Source organism: Ochotona princeps, chromosome 13 (genome assembly GCF_030435755.1).
Source record: "Ochotona princeps isolate mOchPri1 chromosome 13, mOchPri1.hap1, whole genome shotgun sequence".
Taxonomy (NCBI): domain Eukaryota; kingdom Metazoa; phylum Chordata; class Mammalia; order Lagomorpha; family Ochotonidae; genus Ochotona; species Ochotona princeps.
In genome coordinates, this window is record NC_080844.1 from 47,902,554 (window position 1) to 47,926,725 (window position 24,172).

The 24,172-nt window shown below is 49.7% G+C and overlaps 1 protein-coding gene across 1 annotated transcript; it reads left to right on the forward strand.

Annotated features, from left to right (window-relative positions):
• The first annotated feature begins 106 nt into the window (after nucleotides 1–106).
• On the forward strand, nucleotides 107–18,829 carry AS3MT (arsenite methyltransferase). Its single transcript, XM_058671364.1, has 11 exons — nucleotides 107–245; nucleotides 461–501; nucleotides 740–867; nucleotides 1,665–1,815; nucleotides 2,267–2,403; nucleotides 3,400–3,469; nucleotides 5,846–5,927; nucleotides 8,029–8,160; nucleotides 8,466–8,608; nucleotides 11,041–11,175; nucleotides 18,453–18,829. The coding sequence occupies exons 1-11, from the start codon at nucleotides 122–124 to the stop codon at nucleotides 18,552–18,554; spliced, it is 1,245 nt and encodes a 414-aa protein (XP_058527347.1). The 5' UTR covers nucleotides 107–121; the 3' UTR covers nucleotides 18,555–18,829.
• Nucleotides 18,830–24,172: the final 5,343 nt, after the last annotated feature.

Here is a 24,172-nt window from a genome sequence, read left to right on the forward strand (position 1 = left end):
CTTCTCCAAATGCCAATTAGATCTCAGTAATCTGCTTTTAAACAGTAGATTGAGAAAGGCTGAATTCATTCCTTAAACTCGAGGATGGGCCTCTAGGCCCAAATGACTGATTCAGCTGGTAATGCCGAAGGGCGCTAGTGCAAGTGCGCGGAAGGAGCCTGCGCCGGGGCGGGGCCTCTGGCGCGCGGGATCCCGACCTGCCTGCTGGGGCCAAGGTGCAGCGGCGCAGGGCCCGCAGACAGACAGTAAGTGTGCGCCCCTCACCAACTCGCCCCAGCCCCTAAGGCAGGCTCAGAGAGCGCCTCCTGGGGCCAGCCAAGAGCCCGAGCGCGGCTGGCCCGCCCCTCATCGGCGCCGCGAGCCCTTGGCCCTTCCCGCACTACTTCCCTGTCCACTGCATGCCCTCCCCTTGCCCGACCCCCAGCTGCCTTTTCTCCCCCTCCCCCCTCTCTGTCGGCAGTGGCCACCCCCAGCGACACTGAGATCCTGAGGGATGTGCAGGTGAGAGCTGCGGGGCCTCAGCGGGACGGGAATTCGGAGCCTGTAGAAGTCCTAGAGGCCCACGCTCCTGGTGCTCGCCTCGAGTGGGGGCAGGGCCGGCTCTGGCTTAGAGCTTGGCAGGGAATGAAGTTCAGCCTGCCTGGTTGGTGGGGGCGGGGGTGTAGTGGGGGATGCCGCGGCACATCGGCTCTCTCTAACTCTTGTTTCCTCTCTCTGCCCCTCGTTTTCCACTGGTCAGGAGTACTACGGAAAGGTGCTGAAGAACTCCGCGGACCTCCAGACCAATGCTTGTGTCACTCCAGCTGGGCCTGTGCCTGCGCACGTCCGGGAGGCCCTGCGGAATGTGCACGAGGAAGTAGCCTTGCGGTAGAATGCCCTATGTCACTCCCTCACCCCCACACTGGAGCCCCCTTCCCCGCATCCCCCCCAGTGACAGCCTTTCCAAAAGATGGTTGGAAAGGGGCTCGGCCCCTCCATGCAGTCTGGCTGTCTTGTCTAACCCTGAAGAACCCCGCCCTTCCCCCACCGTGCCGCCCCTCCCGCCCCACTCACGGTGTGCCTGGGACCTGATGTTTCAGAGGGCCCACAGCTTGGTCCTCCCTCCGAAGTTTTCCTTTCCTTGCTCAGCCAGCAGTTACCCATCTGCAGTGCTTTCCCTCTTCTTTCTACGTCCCACTCCCTCACTGGTGCCCTGCCTACTTCATGAAGATTTCTGGGGCTCCTGGAGCCCCCTCTTCTTCAGTCGGCCCAGCCCTTGCTCCCCTCGCCACTCATCCATCAGTATGTCATGTACTTTCTGGGCTTGTGTTTGACTTCCCCATATTGGGATCAGAAGTCTCCTTACTTTTCTTCCTTCCTTAATGCCCAGCGCCAGGCCAGATACCATGCATGAGATAGTTAATGCCTGGGTGTATTTGCTCAGCACATCTTATCGATGGTGAATTTAAACTCTGAGCACCTGGTGCTGTGCTCCGCCATGCGGCATCAGGCAGATACTATCCTGTCCTGCAGGAGTACTTCCAGCCTTGTGCTTGGTAGACTGAACACCTACACGGTAACGGAGATGAAAGACAGAAGAAAAGGGGAGGGGGGAAGGATGTAGCCTGTTGAGTGGTGCCATGTGTTCTAATCTCCACTGGCCATGTGACCTTTGAACTTCCCAGGTATTATGGCTGTGGTCTGGTCATCCCTGAGCGCCTGCAGAGCTGCTGGGTTTTGGATCTGGGCAGTGGAAGTGGCCGAGACTGCTATGCACTCAGTCAGCTGGTCGGTGATAAGGGGCATGTCACTGGGATTGACATGACTGGAGAGCAGGTGAGGAGATGTAGGGCGAGGAGAAGAGCATTCCCAAGGCATTCTTGAGAGGTAACACCTCCCTCTTCAAGGATAGTGGACCAAGGCCACTGCTCACCACAGCCCAGCTGGCCTCTGTTCCCCGCCCCCCAACCCCCTGCTTCCTGACCCAGAGGCAGAATACTCAGGCCGCTCCAGGTTCTTTTGGGGAAACGCGGAGTCTGAAGTTTGCTCTTAGTATTTGAATCTCATGCTGGACTTCCAGCTGTGAGAAGTTTGTTCCAGCCAAACACATAGCAGGGAATGTACATACCAGTCGGTGGTTATAGCCTGTGTGCCCATAGCAACCTTGTGTACATATTCAGTGTGGTCTAGGGGAAGAAGATTTCCATAATTATAGGAAAGTTTTAAGGGAAAAACAGTGTAGTTTGAAAAGACGTTAATCATTCAATCTGTGTTTATCTTTCTTTAGGTGGAAATGGCAAAAAAGTATCTTGACTATCACATGGAAAAGTTTGGCTTCCAGACACCCAATGTGAGTTTTATTCACGGCTACATTGAGACGCTGGCAGAAGCCGGGATCAAGGATGAGAGTTACGATGTTGTGATGTACGTCTGTGCCCTGCTGTTATAGTGTAGCCCGTTGCCTTCTGAACACATAGAGCATCACTTTTTTTGTTGAACTGACTCTCATCTAGGCTAGCAAATTAAACTTGGCAGTGTCTTAGTAAAGGGATGGCGCTTATCTGAGCGGTTTGCAGTGCAGAATACATTAGCCCAAGAGAAAATCTACTTTGTTTATCCATAAACCAATGAGCCCCAAAAAACCAACAGGATCAGAATCTGCTCCTATAGTACACCTTGACCTGGTGTCTTTATAATACGGTTGTGCATCATTTAGCAATGTGTTGTTAGATGAATTTCATCATTTGCACACAGAATAGCATGAATTTATACAGCCTGAGATGGTATACCCGATGACACACTCAGGCTGTACAGTACACGTGAGAGTACGTTAAAAGGCTCATGGGAAAATAATTAATACATGATTTGGTTGTGATGGAATAAAACTTCTGTGGGCATCAGCACACACATGAGCCATGTTGCAGCATCGCTTAGCGATGGGAATTTTTCAGCTCATTAGCGTCTCACAGGACCGCTGGCACACGTGTGGTCCATCCATACTCATGTGGGACATAGTTATCATTTCCCTGGCAGATTGTGGGATTCCCTGCTTCCCTTCTGAGTTCTCAGATCATGCCCAAGTGATGACTGCCTTTGAGGCATTAGTCTTTTCCCATGGAGCTTAAGAAACTCTGGTACAGTAGGCATTCGGGGCCTGGTTTTGTCGCTGGAGGAACATCAGGTAAGAAGCAAGTGAGAATCCTGCCTGGTGTTTTCTGCATCACCTTCAAACTTGCTAGCAATGTGTTGAGGTTTTTACACATCCTGTCCATCTGTGGGGGAAAAGATAGAGGAGGAGGGGGAGGCTGGTGAAGGCTTGACAGAGTGATGAGAGCCACTGAAGGAACTAAAAGGATTTGAAGCTCTTGTAGTAGTGTGTGATTTTCAGGATGTGACATTTATTTTATTTTTGTCTTGTAGCTCAAACTGTGTCATAAACCTCGTGCCTGATAAGCAGCAAGTGCTGCGGGAGGCCTACCGAGTGCTGAAGGTGAAAGGGGCAGGGACTGGTCACCTCTGGTCGCTGAGCCTTCTGCTCTTTCCTGTCCCGTTCAAACCGAGAGTCCAAGCTTTGCATTTATGAACTCAATGAAAACGAAGTGGCAGGGAGGGGGCAGGGGACAGCAGCCCAGGGTGCCTTGGCTATGGCTGCTTCTGCCTCTGAGGTGGCAACACATCCCAGGCTCAGGACTGTAGCTCAAGCTGAGAGCATGGGCAGCTTGCTGCTGCACGTGAACCTGGGGAGCCCCGACCTGTGGAGCCGGTGACCCAAGTGGACCACAGGCATGCTGTTCCAGCGCTAGCACTGTTTCCAAGAGCAGCCTACTCTTCTGCTTTGAAAATGTTTTATTTGAGAGGCGGCAAGAGAGAGTGAGTGAGCTCTCTCCACTGGTTCACCCCTTGAATGCTTGCTGACAGCTGAAGGGTTGAAGCCAGGAGCCAGGGACTCAGCCAGGTCCTGTGTATGGGTGGCAGGAATTGTGTGACTTGAGTGATCACTGCTGTGGTTCAGGGTCTGCTTTAGCAAGGAAGCCAGAGATGGTAGCATGCAGACAGCTTAGCCCCTAGGCCAAACGGATGCCCCAACTTCCTCTTTATCTATTAGGACTTTCAGCTCTCTGGAAAGTGAAAGAAGGTGGATTTTTTTATAAGCACTGTTTTTTAGAAGAGGACTTGCAGAAGTGGCATGGCTTTCATAGGTCTCGTGAGCTGTGTCTCATAAAAGACACAAGAGTCGGAGATTCGGGTTATGGCACCGTGTTGAAGCTCAGACAGCAGCATCTGTGTAGCTAACAGTTAAATGCTGTGTTTGTTCAGACGGTGTTGTACAGGCCAGCTCACAGTCCTTATCCACGTGTACCTATGAAAAAGAGACATTGTAGACTCCAGATCTCTGTACTTATCACCTACAATTTCAAGTTCCTGCTTATTCATTTGCCTTAGATTTTTTAAAGATTTATTTATTTTTATTGGAAAAATAGATTTACAGAGAGAAGGACAGACAGAGAGAAAGATCTTCTATTCACTGGTTCATCCCCCAAGTGGCTGCAATGGTTGGAAATGAGCTGATCCGAAGCCAGGAACCAGTAGCTTCTCCCAGGTCTCCCATGTGGGTGCAGGGTCCTAAGGCTTTGAGTCATCCTCTGTTTCTTTCCCAGGCCATGAGTAGGGAGCTGGGCTGGGAAGTGAAGTAGCTGGGACATGACCAATGCCTATATGGGATGCTGGTTTCTGTAGGTGGAGGATTAGCCAGTTGAACCATCACACTGGCCACTATTTTCCTTAGATTTTAAGGGTAATATTTTAAAAACATATTGTATTGTGGGTCAGGTATTCTGGTGTAGTAGGTAAAGCCATTGCCTGTGGTGCCAGCATCTCATATGAGGCCTGGTTCTAGTCCCAGCTGTTCCACTTCTGACCTTGCTCCCTGCTAATGTACCTGGGAAAGCAGAGGAAGATGGCCCAAATGCCTGTGCCTCTGCACCTGTGTGGGAGACCTGGAACAAGCTCCTGGCTTCACTGTGACCCACCCTGGCCATTATAGCCATTTGGGTAGTGAATCAGAGGATAGAAGCTCTCTGTTCCTCCCTACAACTTTCTAACTCTGCCTTTCAAGTAAATATACCTAATATGTTGTTATAAAACCAAGTAACCTTTACCAGAAAATGATGTAGTTTTTAGGGGGTAGGAATTTATGGGATGCTGGTTTTGTCTTTTGCTACTTACTCATCAACCTAAGGCAACCTGTGGCTTAGATGGATTTTTTTTTAAAGACTTATTGTATTTTTATTACAAAGTCGGATATACGAGAGGAGGAGAGACAGAGAGGAAGATCTTCTGTCCGATGATTCACTCCCCAAGTGACCACAACGGCCGGTGCTATGCCGATCCGAAGCCAGGAGCCAGAAACCTCCTCCAGGTCTCCCACGTGGGTGCAGGGTCCCAAGGCTTTGGGCCGTCCTTGACTGCTTTCCCAGGCCACAAGCAGGGAGCTGGATGGGAAGTGGAGCTGCCAGGATTAGAACTGGTGCCCATATGGGATCCCGGGGCTTTCAAGGCGAGGACTTTAGCCACTAGGCCACCGTGCCAGGCCCTAGATTGATTTTTTTAAAATGAGGGATAACCTGGATATCTTTATTTAGAAGAGCAACTCCTAGCAGTTTTATTACCTGTTGCATAGGTCTCTGAAAACACAACCCTGAGGCTTGCCACTGGTTGCAGCTGGGAAGCAGCTAATAGTGGCTGGTGGGAGGGTCAGCGCAAACATTCCCCTTGTTTTTAAACTTGACTTTGTTCTCTCATGCCATCTTTATCTGGGATCAATGTAATCTGTAACCTTGTTTGGACTAACACAGCTCTCTTTCAGCATGGTGGGGAGCTCTACTTCAGTGACGTCTATGCCAGCCTTGAACTGTCGGAGGGAGTCAGGAGTCACCGGGTTTTATGGGGTGGGTATTGCCCCGGGGCTGTGATTGAAGGCAGAACCGCAGAGCGTAGGGAGCCAGGTGTGAGCTCACGCAGGGGAAGGGTAGGAGGCCAGGGTTGCCTTCCTGCTCTACGAGTCACTAGGGATATGGCCTTGGACCAGAGAAATCATTTCCTGGAATCATTGCTGACCAGACTATAAAATACAAAAGCTGTCCCAGAGGCTCAGGGGATGGTGAGTGTGAAAAAGTCCATGAAACTGAAGGTGGACTGCTTCCGGGTGGGTGCCCCCTGAAGCCACTCGTGCCCAGTACCAGTGGCAGTCCTACCTTCAACTACCTTCTGTTAGTGGAATCCCTGGCAGTTGAGATCCATGCACACAGTGCTCACTTAGTATGTGAACTCAGAATGGTTTTACTTTTAAAATAAATTATATCAGCTTTTTTTCTTATTATGCAATAGTGAGTGGACTTTGTTAGAAAGTTAGATAATAGTTCTTTAACAAAGAGAGAGTTTGGGCCTGCTATGATAGCCTAGTGGCTGAATCCTTGCCTTGCAAGCACCAGAATCTATTGAGGCACCCATTCATGTCCTGGTTGCTGTACTTCCCAGCCAGCTCCCTGCTTGTGGCCTGGGAAAGCAGCAGAGGATGGCTCAAGGCCTTGGGACACTGCATCTGCATGGGAGACCTGGAAGAAGCTCCTGGTCAGCTCAGCTCTGGCTGTTGCAGCCACTTGGGGAGTGAACCAGTGGACGGAAGATCTCTCTCTCCTTCTCGCTGTAGATTTGGTTTTCCAATAAAAATTTAAAAATCTTAAAACAAAAAGGAAGATTGGCAATACCACCTTTGATGGAGTAACTGGGACCAAAAACAGCATTTTTTTAAAAAAAGATTTATTTATTTATTTGGAAAGGCAGATTTTACAGAGAGGAGAGATGAAGATACTCTGTCCACTGCTGATTCACCCTCTAAGTGGCCACAATGGTAGGAGCTGAGCTGATCCAAAACCAAAAGCCAGGAGCTTCATCTGGGTCTCCCACTTGGGTGCAGGATCCCAAGGCTTTGGGCCGTCCTCGACTGCTTTCCCAGGCCACAAGCAGGGAGCTGGGTGGGAAGTGGGGCAGCTAGAACACAAACCGGTGCCCATATGGGATGGTGACACATGAAGGATTAGCCTGTTGAGCTACAGTGCCAGCCCCAAACAGGCATTCCAGAGCGGGACGTGGGCATCCTGAGAAGCGACTTCAGTGCTGCACTAACCCCACCCTAAAATATTTTTTAAATGCTTGTATGAAGCAACTGTGTTGTACAGATTTACCATACACTAGCCATTTTTCCACTGGAGATCATTACATTTATTTCCAATTTATTTGAACAGTTTTTATTTGAAAAAAATTATTTAAAGTCTATGAATCTTAGTACTACTTATTGTTCTAGTGGCAGATTACTAGGTGAATCTGAAGCCAGTAGGCCGTACTGTAATTTCTTTTTTTTTTTTTAAAGATTTATTCATTTTATTACAGCCAGATATACACAGAGGAGGAGAGACAGAGAGGAAGATCTTCCGTTCGATGATTCACTCCCCAAGTGAGCCGCAATGGGCCGATGTGCGCCAATCCGAATCCGGGAACCAGGAACCTCTTCCGGGTCTCCCACGCGTGTGCAGGGTCCCAATGCATTGGGCCGTCCTCAACTGCTTTCCCAGGCCACAAGCAGGGAGCTGGATGGGAAGTGGAGCTGCCGGGATTAGAACTGGCGCCCATATGGGATCCCGGGGCATTCAAGGCGAGGACTTTAGCCACTAGGCCACACCGCCGGGCCCTGTAATTTCTTTTTCATCCAGTTTTATTCACTTAGCACAGCTGGGTGGGATCAGAACACCAGAGGCTGCCCTGAAGAGAGTGGTTTCCAGAGTGCATTACTGGGCACCCCACTTTTGACCATGACCTTCTAGACTTTAGGGTATGCTTAGGTTGACGTCTATCTATGGGACCTGCCTGTGTGTCAACTGATGCCACATCTTAATCAGTTATAGAAAGAATAATTTCCTTAATGCTGTCTCAAGTGTTGATTAACGTGTGATTTTTCCCACTTTAAAAAAAATTTATTTATTTATTTTTTAGGCGAGTGCCTTGGAGGTGCTTTGTACTGGAAAGATCTTGCCAACTTTGCCCAAAAAATTGGGTTCTACCCTCCACGTTTAGTTGCTGCCAATATCATTACAGTTCAAAACAAAGACCTGGAAGGAGTGATTGGTAAGAAGTCGTAGCTAGCTTAAACTGTTCACGTCTGGTGGCTTGTGTCTGTGCAGGTGTTCTCGTTGATGGGGGCTGTGTGCTGTCGTGAGGGGGCCAGGCTGTCCGTGGTATCGTGGCAACCTCCAGAAGACTGGCATTTAATAAAATACTTTGAACTCATTCAGTAAAGAGTGAAACCCTGAAAAAGAACTGGTGGTGTGCGAAGAGGAGAAGAGCACGCTGGGATGTGTTTGTTCTCGCTGCTGAGCCAGCTCGCTGACGCTGGCGTGCTGGAGATGACCGTGAACAAATGCTGTTTTCAGGTGACTGTCGTTTTGTTTCTGCAACATTTCGCCTCTTCAAACTACCAAAGACAGGACCAACTGAAAGATGCCAAGTTACTTACAGAGGAGGGATCCCAGGACATGAAAAGGAACTGGTATTTGATGCAAATTTCACATTTAAGGTAAATGAAAATTCCCGTAGCTCCTGGCATTCTTTTCTCCTCTCATCCTTGCTCCAGATACCTTCTCTCCAACTTGCACTGCTTCTCACATTTTTTGTTTTTAAAGATTTATTTATTTTGATTAAAAAGACATATATATACAGAAGGAGAGAGAAATGGAGAGAGAGCTCCCATGTGCTGATTCACTCCCCAGATGGCCTTAACAGCTGGAGCTGAGCCTTTCGGAAGCCAGGAGCCAGGGGCTTCCTGTGGGTCTCTCAAATGGATGCAGGATCCCAATCACCTGGGTTGTTCGCTGCTGCTTTTACAAGCAAATCAGCAGGGAGCTGGGTTTTAAGTGGAGCAGCCAGGACTAGAACTGGCGCCCGTAGAGTCTTTGTCTGCTATGCTACAGCGCTGGCCTGTATGTGGGATTGGTGAGCAGAGCAGAAAGATTATTTACCCCCAATATTTATTACACATTTCAAAGATTTATTTTTACTGGAAAGTTAATTTTTTTAAAAGATTTATTTATTTTTACTGGAAAGGCCGAAATACAGAGGAGGAAAGACAAAGAGGAAGATCTTCCGTCCGATGATTCACTCCCGAAGTGACTGTAACAGCCGATGCTGCGCCAATCTGAAGCCAGGAGCCAGGGACCTCCTCCAGGTCTCCCACGCAGGTGCAGGATCGCAAGGCATTGGGCCGTCCTTGACTGCTTTCCCAGGCCACAAGCAGGGAGCTGGATGGGAAGTGGAGCTGCTGGGATTAGAACTGGCACCCTTATGGGATCCTGGCGCATTCAGGACGAGGACTTTAGCCACTAGGTCATACCGTCGGGCCCTGGAAAGTTAAATTTACAGAGAGAAAGGTCTTCCATCTGTTGATTCACTCCCCAGTAACTACAATGATCAGAGTGGAACCAATCCAAAGCCAGGAACCCGAAGCTTCTTCCTGGTCTCCCACATGGGTGGAGGGTCCCAAGGCTTTGGGCCATCCTCTACTGCTTTCCCAGGCCACAAGCAGGAAGCTGGATGAAAACATGGGTAGCCGGGACATGAACTGGTGCCCATATGGGATCCTGTTGCATATAAGGCCACGATGCTGGGCCCTAAAAATGTTTTTAAAGACAGAAAAGTTTAAAGAATTTTGTGCAGTCAGTGCTCATATGCTCATTACTTTACCACTTGAGAACATTTTTTTGTATTCTGGTGTTTTGGCACACATAAATATATATGTGTGTGTACATCTCTGAGAAATAAACCCCTGCATAACCACAGTACAATTACTACTCCTAAGGAAATTTCTTCATGAGGTGCTTTCTTCTAATATCAAAGAAATACAACTAAAGAGAAATGGAATAGAAAAGATTAGGATTGTGGCAAAAGTATTCCTATTGTTTAATTATATCACGAAATCAAGGGATTGTAGCATTGATGATGATGCGAGTTACTATTTTTATCACTGTTTATCCAGTAAGCTTTCTTTTCTCAAAACAGAAAACCGGGCCCGGCATGGTGGCCTAGTGGTTAAAGTCCTTGCCTTGCACGTGCCAGGATCCCATATGGGTGCCGGTTTGTGTCCCGGCAGCTCCACTTCCCATCCATCTCCCTGCTTGTGGCCTGGGAAAGCAGCGGAGGATGGCTCAAAGCCTTGGGACCCTGTACCTGCATGGGAGACCAGAATGAGGCACTTGGCTCCTGGTTTCGGATCAGCTCTGCTCTGGCCTTTATGACCACGTGGGGAGTAAACCAGTGGACAGAAGATCTTCCTCTCTGTCTCTCCTCCTCTCTGTATATCTGATTTTCCAATAAAAATAAATAAATCTGTAAAACAAAACAAGCAAACAAAATTCAGAAAACCACAGACAGGCTTTGGAATCATGCTTGGACACCAGTTCTGGCTATGTTTCTTATTACTGGAGTGAAGTTGAGTATGTCACCCAAATTCATTGAGATTCAGTTTGCTCTGCTATAGAAGTGTAAATAATAATGGCTCATTTGCAGAGTTGCTATAAGAGTTAGTAAAAACGTGGCTAACGATGCATGTGGTACATTCTGGAGTTTGACAGAAGGGATTGTCCTCATTTGCCCCAAAGATGGGAGGACTTAGCATTTCATTCTTTGGAGCTCTCAGCCCACATAGTGTGTTCAGGTTCTGGCTGTGGGCAGCCAGGGCTGGGCACTTCCCTGCCATTGCCCCGGGTATGGCTCAGAGAGAGATGGCTCCTGTGGATCATCTGGGGACAGAGCAGCCTTGGGGGCGATGAGGGTCCTTGGTCAAAATGGCTGCCAAAGATACTGGGCACATCACCTAAAATAAGTGCAGCAGGGCCTGCCTTGGAGGGGAGCCATGGGTCAGAAGCTGCGTTCGAGAACTTTGGGCATTCTGCTTTGGCCCCCAGGGTGGCCTCTCTTCCTGTATATGTGTGTGTGTTTTATGCTGCTCTTTAGAAAGGCGAAGCCCTAGAAGTGGATGGAGAAACAGCAGTTATCTTGAAGAATTCACGATTTGCTCAAGACTTTCTCTTCGAGCCTGTGGCAGAGAAGTTGTTGACCTCTGGAGCCTGTCCTGTATTGGAACCCAAGGTTTGTTGGGCTCACAAGTCCCTATTGCAGAGAAACATTTAAATAAATGATCGTATTTGTTCCAGACCGCCACTACAGCAAGAAACAAACCCAAGCCTTTGGGGTTGCCCACCATGACCTTCTAGTGTCTTCATATCTGTCAAATGCTTATTTCCTAACTAAATTTTCTCAGTCCTGACCTGGAGTTGGAGGCCCCTCTCTGGGTGTGCTATAGAAGGACCTACATACCTACAGGTATCCTTGGACCCCTGGAAAGAGAATGTGTGTGTAGATTTTTCTATAGATTTTATTGACTGTTTTTATTTGATAGGCAGAGTCACAGAGAGAAGGACAGACGGAGAGAGATCTTCCATTTACTGATTCACTCCCAAATGGCCACAATGGTTGGAGCTGGGCTGATTGGAGACCCTGAAGCCAGGAGCTTCCACGTGGATGCAGGGTCCCAAGGTTTTAAGCCATCCTCTGCTGCTTTCCCAGGCCATAAGCTGGATGAGAAGTGGAGCAGCTGAGACTCAAACTAGTGTCCTTATAGCATGCTAGCACCAAAGGTTGAAGCTCAGCCTGATAGACCACAGAACCAGTCTTTTTTTTTTTTTTAAGATTTATTTATTTTTATTGGAAAGTCAGATATACAGAGAGGAGGAGAGACAAAGAGGAAGATCTTCCATCTGATGATTCACTCCCCAAGTGACCTCTAAGGCCGGTGCTGTGCCGATCCGAAGCCGGGAACCAGGAACCTCTTCCAGGTCTCCCACATGGGTGCAGGGTCCCAAGGCATTGGGCCATCCTCGAATGCTTTCCCATGCCACAAGCAGGGAGCTGGATGGGAAGTGGAGCTGCCGGGATTAGAACCAGCGCCCATATGGGATGTCAGCACGTTCAAGGCGAGGACTTTAGCTGCTAGGCTACCATGCTGGGCCCCATAGAACCAGTCTTAATGTATGTAGATTTGGGGCAGAGGATCTGTTACTTTCTTTTTTTTAAAAGGTTTATTTATTATTTTTATTACAAAGTTAGATATATATAGAGAGGAGAAGAGACAAAGAGGAAGATCCACCATCTGATGATTCACGCCCTAAGTAACTGCAACCGCCGGTGCTATGCCGATCCGAAGCCAGGAACCAGGAACCTCTTCAGGGTCTCCCATGTGGGTGCAGGGTCCCCAAGACTTTGGGCCATCTTTGACTGCTTTCTGAGTCCGCAATCAAAGAGCTGGATGGGAACTGGGGCCGCTGGGGCCAGAACCTGCCCCCTTATGGGATCCCGGCGCATGCAAGGCAAGGACTTTAACCACTACGCTGTTGCGCAGGGCCTGGATAAGTTACTTTCATTAGGTTCACAAATAGGTCCGGATTTTAAAAAGCTCAAGAGCTACCTTTTTAAAATGATGCAAATTATATGCATATCCTTCTAAGTCTTTAATTAGAGATGGTCCAGTTGCCATCCAGAAAGAGTGTCTCCGTCTCCATGCCTCCGCTCAGCATTACAGGACAACTTTTTCCTGACACACGTTAATGAATATTGATGTTATGTAAATGACAACATGTTTTTGAATGAAGCTTATCATTTTTTTGTACATTGATTTTTTTTTTTACTTTTATTGTCCATTTGGACATTTGATTTATTGGCACATTATTAACTTTCTGTTGATTTGTTTAACCAGTTTTTTTTTATCTTTTCTGCTTATTTGTTATTTATTTATTTTTATTGCAAAGTCAGATATATAGAGAGGAGGAGAAATAGAGAAGAAGATCTTCCATCCGATGATTCACTCCCCAAGTGACTGCAACAGCTGGTGCTGCGTTGATCCAAAGCCAGAAGCCAGGAACTTCTTTCAGGTCTCCCACACGGGTGCAGGGTCCCAAGCCTTTGGGCCGTCCTCGACTACCTTCCCAGGCCACAAGCAGGGAGCTGGATGGGAAGTGGAGCTGCCGGGATTAGACCCGGCGCCCATATGGGATCCCGGGGTGTTCAAGGTGAGTTCTTTAGCTGCTAGGCCACGCTGCCAGGCCCCTGCTTATTTATTTTAAAGGCAAAGTTACAGAGAGAGAAGGTGAAATGGAGAAATCTTTGATCTGCTGATTCACTCTCCAAAGAGCTGCAATGGTCAGATTGGGTCAGTCCAAAGGCAGAAGCCAGAAATTTCATCTAGGTCTCCCATGAGAATAGCAGCCCAAGCATTTGTGTCATCTTTCATCGCTCAGGTTCATTAGCAGGGTGCTGCACTGAAAGTGGAGCAGGTAGGACTTGAATTGGTACTCATGTGAGGTACAGGAATCACAAGTGGTGGCTTAACCCTATGTGCCACAGTACAAGTCCCAATTTAGCCATTTCCCAATAGAGCATTAGCTTTTTTTTTTTTTTTAGATTTATTTGTTTTTATTGGAAAAGAAGATTCTAGAGAGAAGGAAGGGCAGAAAGATCTTCTATTTGTTGATTCACTTACCAAATGGCCACAATGACCAGAGATAAGCCAATCCAAAGCCAGGAGCCAGGAGCTTCTTCTGGGTCTCCCTTGTGGATGCAGGGTCCCAAGGCTTTGGGCCATCCTTGACTGCTTTCTCAGGCTACAAGCAGGGAGCTGGATGGGAAGTGGAGCAGCTGGGACACTTCCCATGTGCCATGTGGGATCCTGGAACATGCAGGATGAGGATTCTAGCCCTTTGGCCATCAAGCCAAAGTGCCTGGCCCACCACGTTAGCCTTTTTAAATATTGTTCCTTAAGAAATTGTCTTTTGAGTCTGGTGTGATAGCACTGTCTCCTTGGGACCCTGCACCCACATGAGAGACCTGCAGGAGGCTCCCGGCTCCTGGCTTGGATCGGCTCAGCTCAGGCCGTTGAAGCCAGTTGGGGAGTGAACCAGTGGATGGAAGAGCTTTGTCTTTCCTTCTCGTGTAAATCTGCCTTTTCAGTGAAAATAGATACATCAGAAACAGCAACAACAGAAATCAAAAAGCAAGTGGTCCAAGGGCAGCAGTGGAGAGGCTGCTTCCTCAGGGCTGTTCTCGGGGGCCTCCTGCTGCCAGAAAAACAAGTCAAGGGTGAGTGGGCTGGCAGAGCAGGTGGTTTGCCCAGTGCTACCCCCAGCCTTCCTCCCCAAGTGCATGCCACTCACGTGCAGAGGCAGCTGTGACCTCAGATAGGCGCAGTTAAGCTGCCTCTGCGTGCTTGACCTGGCTTATCTCAGCATGAGGTCTTTGAGTCTGTATTTCAGTCTGCAGATGGGCCTGTGTCTCTAGGCCAGCTCCAAGTTTTTGACCTGGGAGTTTCTGACACTGAAGAAAGATTTAAGAAATGAAGCAGCTGTGTGTCCTAGAACTATAACCTTGTACTCTCGGCAGGGAGAATGCGCCCATCTTGCTCCTGGCAGCCCTCCGTGCCAACCCTAAACCCAGGCACAGGTCCTTGGCCTATTCCGGTGGCCTGTCCAGGCAGCCCAGGCCGGGCTTCCAGTGGCTGCAGCCACACAGGTACAATCATGGCTGCTCACCCAGCTTTGGTAGAGCCTATTTGGGGAGCACCTTCTGCTTTTTCCTTTCAAACCTGGCAAGAAGCTTGTATTTTACCATGAAAAGGATGGCATTAGTAAAATAGCGCAGCCTCTGAAATGGCTCAGATGGGACTTGGGCTATGGTATGTCTTGCTTCAGTTACTAGACAAGGTTGTAATCCATGAACTGCAGAAGTACTAATATCCGGGCCCCATGTTGTGGCACAGCTGGTAAAGCTGTCCCTTGTGAAACCTGCAGCCCACATTGAAGAAGTGCCCGTTCAGAACTCTGGCTCCTATGCTTCCATCCCAACTTCCAGCAAAAGTGCCTGAGAAGGCAGCCCAAGGGGTCCCAGGTACCTCAGTCCCCATCACTTACCAGCGAGCTTGGGATAGAATTCCTGACTCCTGGTTTCAGCCTGGGTGACATCCCATTTGGGTCCTGGTTTGAGTCCTGGCTGCGCCACTCCTTTCAGCTCCCTGCTGATGGCCTGGGAAAGCAGTGAAGGATAGCCCAAATACGTGGGCCCCGGCACACTTGTGGGAGAACGGGAAGACTTCCCGGCTGCAGCCTGGCCCAGCCCTGGCTGTTGTGGCCATTTGGGGAGTGAATGAGCAGATGAAAGACTTCTTTCTGTCTCCCTCTCTCTGTAACTCTTCCTTTCAAATATAAACAACTAAATAGATACATTTTTTAAGAAAAGAAATTTTGGACCCGGCGTGATAACATAGCCCCACTTCCCGTCCAGCTCCCTGCTGGTGGCCTGGCAATGCAGTAGAGGACTGTCCAAAGCTTTGGAGTCCTGCACTTGTGTTGGAGACTGGGAGGGAGCTCCTGGCTCCTGGCTTCGGATTGGCTCAGCTCCATCCATTGGAGCCACTTGGGGAGTGATCCATTGGACGGAAATCTTCCTCTGTCTCTCCTCTTCTCTGTATATCTGCCTTTGCAATAATAAAAAAAAAGAATAAATCTTAAAAAAAAGAAGGAATTTTAACAGGAAGTGTAGGTGAGAGATATGTCCAGGCTAGAAGCAGCAGACCAGAGTAAGGTATTCTTTCCGGAAGGGGAATGAGAGCGTGAAGAGAAAATGCTCACTGTAGTTCCTGGTGGTTGGAGAGAGCTCTGCTGAGCTCACAGCCACGACTGGGGCTGTGACTGTGGCTGCATGGGAGCACAGGGTCACAGTGCATCGTGGTACACAATCTGCAGAGAAGATCAAACAAAACAGTCTGAATAGCAGTGAACTCACATGAATTGCCTTGAGCCAACAACCCTGCAGAATTACTTAGGGGGAAAAAGGCGGTGACATTCGGGAAGTGTCAGGGGTAGGAGAAGGCAGTTCCAGGGTTGTGGGGAGCCTGTGCGTGGTGGTTCCCATGTAAGTTGGTGGGACAGAGGAGATGAGATTGGTTTCAGTAAAATCAAGTGTACCTGTGGGTGCCCTTGGAGGGGAGCAGTTTGTGTGTGTGTGTGTAGGAGGGGTTAGTGTCATTGATAGGGCCCGTTCCCCGAGGAGCCTTGTTTTGTCTAAGTTAGACCCAGTCTCTAAGTCGGAAGGAAGGGATGTGGTTGGGAGGCAGGGGTGAGGTTTGGGGAGCGCGCAAGTGGCCGAGAAGAGGGAAAGGGAGGGAGGGAGGAGAAGGAAGGGCTTTAGGGCTTGGCAAGTTGGGTGCCAGAGAGGCCTGGTGGCCAGACTCTGGCATGGGCTAATGTTAATGGTTCTAATCTGAAACCAAGCTAAAAGAGGGAGTTTTGCCTGTTCTATGTGGGTCTAGGCAAAGTTCACGTTAGTAGACTGTTCATCCGGTCTACTTTTCCTGAAGGGGGCTGGGCAGGAGGCAATAGGGAATGTGGAAACGCCATGAGCTCTGCGCAAGGCGGACGCTGAGTGATCCAAGGGATGAATTCCTGTCTGTTATTTAAGATGGAAGGGAGGCGGGGAGTCCCAATCTTAGGGCAGCAACCCTGGGTAGATTAGGAATGGTGGAAGCACCTTCCTAGGGAAGGCCTCCCCACAAGCCACAGCGGCTGGGCCAGACTGATGGGCCAAGAGCTCCATCTGCGTCTCCCATGTGGAAGGCAGATGGCCGGGGTCTGGTGACTGGGCTGTCACCTGCTGCCTCTGTGGAACATCAGCAGGCTCTGGGAGGGGAGGCAGAGCCCCCAGGACTCAGACCTGTGCTCTCATCCCCACCTCTGGCGTGGCAGGTGGATTGATGTGCTGTGCCACAATACCATCCCCACACTGACCCTTCACCCAGTCCACAGCCCTGCCTCAGGTGCTGGCCTCTCACTTCACTTCCGGTCTTGAGGTCTTTGAGGCCAAGCAGCATGCCTTGGGAGGTGAGGTTGATATCACTCTTGTCTGTGGGAAGTTAGGACACTGCATCCCAAGAAGCAGGGTGTGGGAGATCATTCTTTAGAGTGAAAAAAATGGGTCACTCCTTCCAGCAGAAGTTGCAGGGAGACTTGGGATTCCTAGGTCTGTGCAGGGCTGGCCGCTGCACCTGCTGCTCCAGGCATGAGCCTTACAGAGGAAGCCCAAATCCAGGCAGAACTTTTAGTTATCCATCCAATAGGCAGAGTGCCAGGGAGAGAGAGATATCGAGGTCTTGTATTAGTTGGTATTACTTGCCAGTTGACCGCAGAGCCAGGCCAGGACCAGGCAGAAGCCAGGAGCCATGAATTCTGTCCATGTGGGTGGCAGGAACTCCAAGTTCCTAGGTCACCATTTGCTGTCTTTCAGGTCACATTAGCAGGAAGCTGGACTGGAAACAGAGCAGCTGGGACTCAAATTGGCACAGCAGTTTGGGAAGCTGGTCATGCATGCAGGGGCTTAGTGTGCTGTGCCTCAGCACCACTGCAGGCCTTTTCCTTTTAAAAGTTGGAAACTGAGGGCCCGAGAGGTCAGTAAGTCCCTTCATTGAGGGGAATGGCCTGTGAGGCTGTCGGTTTCATGAAGACATGTCTGTGCCTGTATGCTGAGAAGAGCAGTAAGTAGTGTGGATTCGTGTCTGAGGTCAGAGGTTCGTTCACCTGCTGGACGGCTTTTCCACGGGCCCCACTGGGACTGCCGTGGGAGGAGGCTTATCCGGAGGTGAGGGGAGAATAAAGGCTGAAGTCCTTGTGGCTTTTAGACGTTCCCCCTCCTTGGCAGTCTGAGTGTGTGGACATGAGCAGTCCCTAGCGAGGGCCCTGGGGCTGGTGAGGGGTCCAGAGCTGGTAAGGGGTCCTCTGGTCTTGTGCACATGTTGCTAGAGACACAGAAGGGACAAAATCTCAAAGAGGGGTCTCCCAGCAAACCTCTTCCAGCCCGACCCAGGCTGCCTATAGGAAGCTTTAAATGAAATTGGCCTTGGGGTTAGAATGCCTTGTGAGCCTCCAATCTCACCCCACCCTGGGAGGCAACAGGTGGTGGGGATGGCTCCAGCAGTCCCCTGCTGCTTGGCACCCACCTGGGAAATGTAACTGACTTCATGGCTTGGGCTTAGGCCCAGCCCAGTTCGGGCTGATCAGAGAGAACAGTCGGTGGGAGATCTTGCTGTCTCTGCCTCTGTTTCATGAACAGTTTTTTTTTTTTTTTTCTTTAAAATGAGTTGTACCTTGAAAGCAGCACTAATGTGATCAGAAGCTTCAGGAAGAGATGGCCACCTTTATAGTAGAATGAGAGGTGCTACCACCCGGGGACCCAATTTTATCTTCCTCCTAGTTAAATCAACATAATTCAAATGAAAATCTTGGGTTCCCAAACCCCACTTAACTTTGCATTTTGGTTTGTCGTCCCAGGCTGTAATCACAGATCCATTCAAGCTGGCAGAACAGTTGGCCGGTGTGAAGTCTGGCTGTGCCTCTACTGGAGGCTGCTGTGGCAAGCAGAAGAAATGCTAACCTGGACCACGCTGGCCGGGCCAGGAGACTTCCCCACGGTGGGCCGGAGGCTGAAGGAGCAGGCACACCTGTGAGCCACACCTGCTTTTCCATGTTGCACAAACATGGAAGAGGCAAAAGGGAGCCCTATGCTACATCACAGAAAAGAATAAGTGAATTATTTTTTAGAAAATAGTAGTTAAATAAAAGTACACAGCTAATCACCGGGATTGTCTGGAGGAATTCTGTATTGTGGTGCCATCTAGTGGCGTAAAGTGGAATTGAGCAGTTGTCTTGGACTAACCCAGGGGAAGGAAAGATCAGCCAGGGCGTGGGGGATCTCTTAGTGTCTCCTCCCACCCCATTCTGTCAGCCTTGCAGATAGATACATCTTAAAACAGTGGGCAAGGGTACTAGGAAGACATCTCTGATATGGCCGCGACTGGCCTCTTAGGGTCTTGTCCACGTTCCCTTACTGAACAAAGCTCCTGGCGACACCTGCTGATGGCGCCAAACACCTGCTGATGGCACCAGACACCTGCTGATGGCACCAGACATCAAGTACTGGCAGGTGAGCCCGTGTGGTAAGTGGATTTTACAGTCAAACTTTAAAAAAAAAAACTTTTTCCTTTTGCCTTTTTTTTTTGCCATGGAATAAGAAAAAAAACCGTGAAAATTAAGGCTTATTTCCCCCCTTCTCCTTAACGTTCTTAATGTTTCTGTTAGGAATTAAAACTTCACAGTACTTAGTCTAACCCCTTTCTAGAAGTGTGGCCGGGAAGAGAACTTACATGTGTACATCTCTCCACTATTTTTTCTTTCTCTCTCTCTCTCTCTCTTTTAAAAATATTTATTTATTTTTATTGGAAAAGCAGATTTACAGAGAGAAGGAGAAACAGAGAAAGATCTTCCGTCCACTGGTTCATTCCCCAAGTGACTGCAATGGCCAGAGCTGAGATGATCTGAAACTAGGAACCAGGAGCTTCTTCCGGGTCTCCCACACAGGTACAGGGTCCCAAGGCCTTGGGCCATCCTTGACTGCTTTCCCAGGCCACAAGCAGAGAGCTGGATGGGAAACAGGGCTGCCAGGATATGAACTGGTGTCTGTATGGATCCTGGCACCTGCAAGGTGAGGATTTAGCCATTAAGCCATCGTGCTGGGCCTGTCTTTCTCTGCTCTTAAAAAGGATCAGGGGCCCAGCGGCTTGGCCTAGCGGCTAAAGTCCTCGCCTTGAACGCGCCAGGATCCCATATGGGCACCGGTTCTAATCCCGGCAGCTCCTCTTCCCATCCAGCTCCCTGCTTGTGGCCTGGGAAAGCAGTTGAGGATGGCCCAATGCATTGGGACCCTGCACCCGTGTGGGAGACCTGGAAGAGGTTCCTGGTTCCCGGCATCGGATCGGTGCATCAGCCGTTGCGGCTCACTTGGGGAATGAATCATCGAACGGAAGATCTTCCTCTCTGTCTCTCCTCCTCTCTGTGTATATCTGACTTTGTAATAAAATAAATCTTTAAAAAAAAAAAGGATCAGAATCTCTCCCTGAGCCCAGTGACCACTTCCCCAGGCAGTCCCTCTGGTCTCTCCCTGAGCCCAGTGGCCACTTCCCCAGGCAGTCCCTCTGGCAGCCGTCACTCTGAGCCCAGTGGCCACTCACTGCTACCCTTGCGCTTCTATTACTCACTCCCACCGAAGTTCACCGCAGTGTGCTGGGGGTACAAGTTTCTCTCTCTCTTTTTTTTTTTTTAAGATTTATTTATTTTTATTGGAAAGGCAGATATACAGAGAGGAGGAGACAAAAAGAGGTTCTGTCTGATGATTCACTCCCCAAGTGACTTCTAAGGCCAGTCCGAAGCCCGGAGCCAGGAATTTCCTCCGGGCCTCCTACATGGGTGCAGGGTCCCCAAGGCTTTGGGCCATCTTCGACTGCTTTCCCAGGCCACAAGCAGGGAGCTGGATGGGAAGTGGAGCTGCCGGGGTTAGAACCGGCGCCCACATGGGATCCCGGGGCGTTCAAGGCGAGGACTTTAGCCGCTAGGCCACGCTGCCGGGCCCGCTCTCTCTTTTTTTTTAAAGATCTACTTATTTTTATTGCAACGTCATATATACAGAGAGGAGGATCTTCTGTCCATTGATTCACTCCCCAAGTGGCCACAGTGGCTGGAGCTGCGCAGATCCAAAGCCTGGACCCTGGAGCCTCTTCTGATCTATTTGGGTGCAGGGTCCCAAGGCTTTGGACCGTCCTTGACTGCTTTCCCAGGCCACAAGCAGAGAATTGGATGAGAAGCACGGCCGCTGGGATTAGAACCGGCTCCCATGTGGGATCCTGGCACGTTCAAGGCAAGGACTTTAGCCACTAGGCTACTGCGCCAGGCCCTCAAATAAATCTTAAAAAAAGAGAAACTTGGACTCCTTCTCTCTGTAAATCTGCCTTTCCAATGAAAACTTAAAATAAATCTTTTCTAAAAAAGATTTATTTTATTTGAAAGGCAGAGTTAGAGAGAAGGAAGGATAGATCTTCCACCTGCTGTTTAACTCCCCAAATGGCTTCTACAGGCAAAGCTGACCTATCTGAAGCCAGGACCCAGGAACTTCTTCCAGATGTCCACGTGGGTGCAGGGGCCCAAGCACATGCACCGTCTTCACGTGCTTTCCCAGGCACATGAGCTGGGAGCTGGATCCACTGTGGAGCAGACAGGACTCAAACTAATGCTCACATTGGAGGCCAGCATCATAGGTGGTGACTTAACTCGGTGGTCCACAGCACCAACATCCAGTGAATGTTTTGTGCTCAGTCTGCTGCTGCGTGAGTCTTGCTTGTTTCAGATGGGTGGCCCTGCCACTCACTCTCCTCAGAGGGACGTGCCAGTTTCCCTTCCAACCCCTGACCCACACCTTGGGAAGGCTGTGCGCAGTGAGAAGGTGAGAGGCAAGTCAGCATGGAGGGAGGAGGCTCTGCCCTAGTAGGACTCGGGTGCCTGAGGGGGTCCCCAGTGCCTCAGCTATGCTGTCAGAGCCAGGCGGGGCACAGGGATGTCCTGGTCATAGTTTAAGCCTGGCTGACTAGAGGTTTGCTAGCTCATTATCTCGGCCTGATGCCATGCACTGCCTTCGTGTCAGGGGCAACAGCAGGGCAGGAGGCAGAAAGCGGGTGTTCCTTCCTGGTAGGCCCAGCTCCGCAGCCGAGCTCATCATTTGCCTCCAGGAACGTGGGAGTGCACTTTGGGACCCAGTTTGCCACCTGCAGGTGGCGCAGCCCAACTGTGCAAATGCTGCAATCCCGTTATAATTTAGGGCTGAACTGATCACGCTACTCAGCTTTGTTTTAAAGTTTTTGAATTAGTTAAGTTTGTGAATCATGAGAGTTTACATATAACGTGTGAAATTCTGGCTTGGGGAAAAAATAGCATTGTTGGCAATGTTGGTTCTGCCATTTCTTATTTGTTAGAGACACGGAAAGCAAGCTAGAGACAGATGGGATTCTCCCACCTGCTGGTTCCTTCCCCAGATGCTTGCTGTAGCCGAGGCTGGACTGGGATGAGACCAGTATTGAGTTTCTTCCTGGTCTCCCATGAGGGCAGCAGAGACCCTAGCAGCTCAGTACTTGCCTGCTGCCTCCCACGGTGGGCATTAGTGGGAAGCTGAACTCAGGAGCACAACCTGGACTCGAACCCCTGGCACTCAGATCTGTGATCAGGTGTCCGTCAATGTTTCCAGCTATGCCAGACACCCACCTTGGGCCTGGTATTCCTGCGTAAGTGCATTGGGCCAGAGCTGATGCATGGCTTCCTCTTTGCCAATGTCCCTACCTGGTCAACTTCACTGACCCATTTCAGCTTCTGAATCTGGTGCAAAGCTTTGGAACCAGGCACCCACATGGAAGACTCAGAAGAAGCTCCTGGATTCAGATTGGCTCAGATGGCTGTTGTGGCCATTTGGGGAGTGAACCAGTGGATGGAAGATCTTTGTCTCTCATCTCTGTAGATTTGCGTTTCCAATAAAGGAAAGACAGAGAGCTCTGTTCACTTGTTCACTCCTCAATTGTATCAGCCAGGGCTGGGCCACCCTGAACCCAGGAGCCAGGAACTCCATCCAGGTCTCCCATGTGGATGGCAGGGACCGAGTTCCTGGACCGTCACCTCACTCTCATGCATGTTAGCAGGAAGCTGGACTGGAAGCAAATCTCAGTTACTAGGCACTTCAGTTAGTAGGTTGCAGGCGTCCTGAGCAGTGTCTTAACTCAGTGCACCACATGGTCCACTTGAGGCCTTTTCCGCCATTGCACAGATGGTGGCAATGGCTGCAGGCCCATGGCCAAAGCTGTGACTGGCCCATATTTAATTCATTACAAGCCTCACAGGGTTGCTCGTGGGAGGAGGCCAGAGTGCCATGCAGTGTATGGAAATCTGACCTATAGCTCAGAGTCTAATTGTGCGGGTAGGCGGCCTGGACTATTGACTGTGCCTGGAGTCAATGAGCGTCCATCACATCCTGGTTTTTAAGAATGCTAAATGAGCATTCCCCCTGGGAAGCAGGGGCCCAAATGTCACTCTGCCTAGTGCGAGGGGTTTGTACAGCACGTGCAGACCGACTGGTGCGGCCCTGGGGCTTAGTGGTTAATCTTTTATTAGCTGGCCCTATTTGCCCTTTTCAATTAGTCTTATTATTCCTTTCAACTGGATCTCTCGTAGGAAAAGCTGCAAGAGCGTGCAAGGAGTGTTCACTTTGGCTTTTCAGTAATGTAGCAAGAGCCCGTGACGCCCATGGTGATGTCTTAGGACCATGAGGAAACACCACCTTGTGCAGCCAGAGGGCAAAGCAGATAGGCCCAGTGCTTTATTCACGGCCATTAACTGCCTTCTGACCCCTCCCTCTCAAGGCCAAATTTTCTGATATTTTACAGAAGAGAAAACAGGCTGGGGGATATTGAGAAAATTTGCGTGGGAGAATTACCATGAGGTAAGCCATGGAAAAGAGACCATGGTGAGGTTTTTTTGGCTTCCTAGACCGTGGCATTACATATGAAAACAGTAATCCAGAAAGCAAGGAGTGGGATTCCTTTTAGGGTAGCGGGCCAGGGCAACAGGGATACGTGGGAACTGTGCTGAGTTGGGGTGGTTATCTGGGCTGTCACACAATCTTTACAGAAACTGCCCCAGTGGAAGCCTTAAGCAGGGTTAATTGTTAATAGTGCCTGTCACTTTCCAGAGCATACTGTTGGGGACAATGGGTGTTGGCCGCTTATTTGATGTCTCTGCAGGTGTTTATTTGTTATATGAACAGCACTTTTAAGAAGCTTATAGGAATGTATGCAGAAAGTTTGACCCAGGAGCAGGAGTCAGGCTAGTCTGGGATGTGTTGTATTTTTTGTAAGAACGTGAGCCCTGTGGTGGCCATGGTAGCAGGGGGCTGGGCAGCAGGTGGGCCTCCAGGGCAAAGGTTGGGCCATTCAGTCTTGGTTTTTTGGGGGCCCCTACGGCATGAGATACTCAACTTCACTTCTGTGTCCTACCTGTAGCTGGAAATATGGTATATCCCTTAGTCCTGCTTGCAAAGGTCAGAGCAAGATGAATTGACAAAGCCTGGTATGTGCTGTGGTGGGCCGCTGAAATCCTAACAGAGCTCAGACACTTGCTGCCTG

What these genes read in the sequence shown, in the direction of transcription:
- AS3MT (XM_058671364.1), top strand. Translation starts at nt 122, where the DNA reads ATGCCGAAGGGCGCTAGTGCAAGTGCGCGGAAGGAGCCTGCGCCGGGG. An exon ending in AGGCCTACCGAGTGCTGAAG is followed by an intron (nt 3,470 to 5,845) that starts GTGAAAGGGGCA and finishes GCTCTCTTTCAG; the next exon opens with CATGGTGGGGAGCTCTACTT. An exon ending in GAGTCACCGGGTTTTATGGG is followed by an intron (nt 5,928 to 8,028) that starts GTGGGTATTGCC and finishes TTTATTTTTTAG; the next exon opens with GCGAGTGCCTTGGAGGTGCT.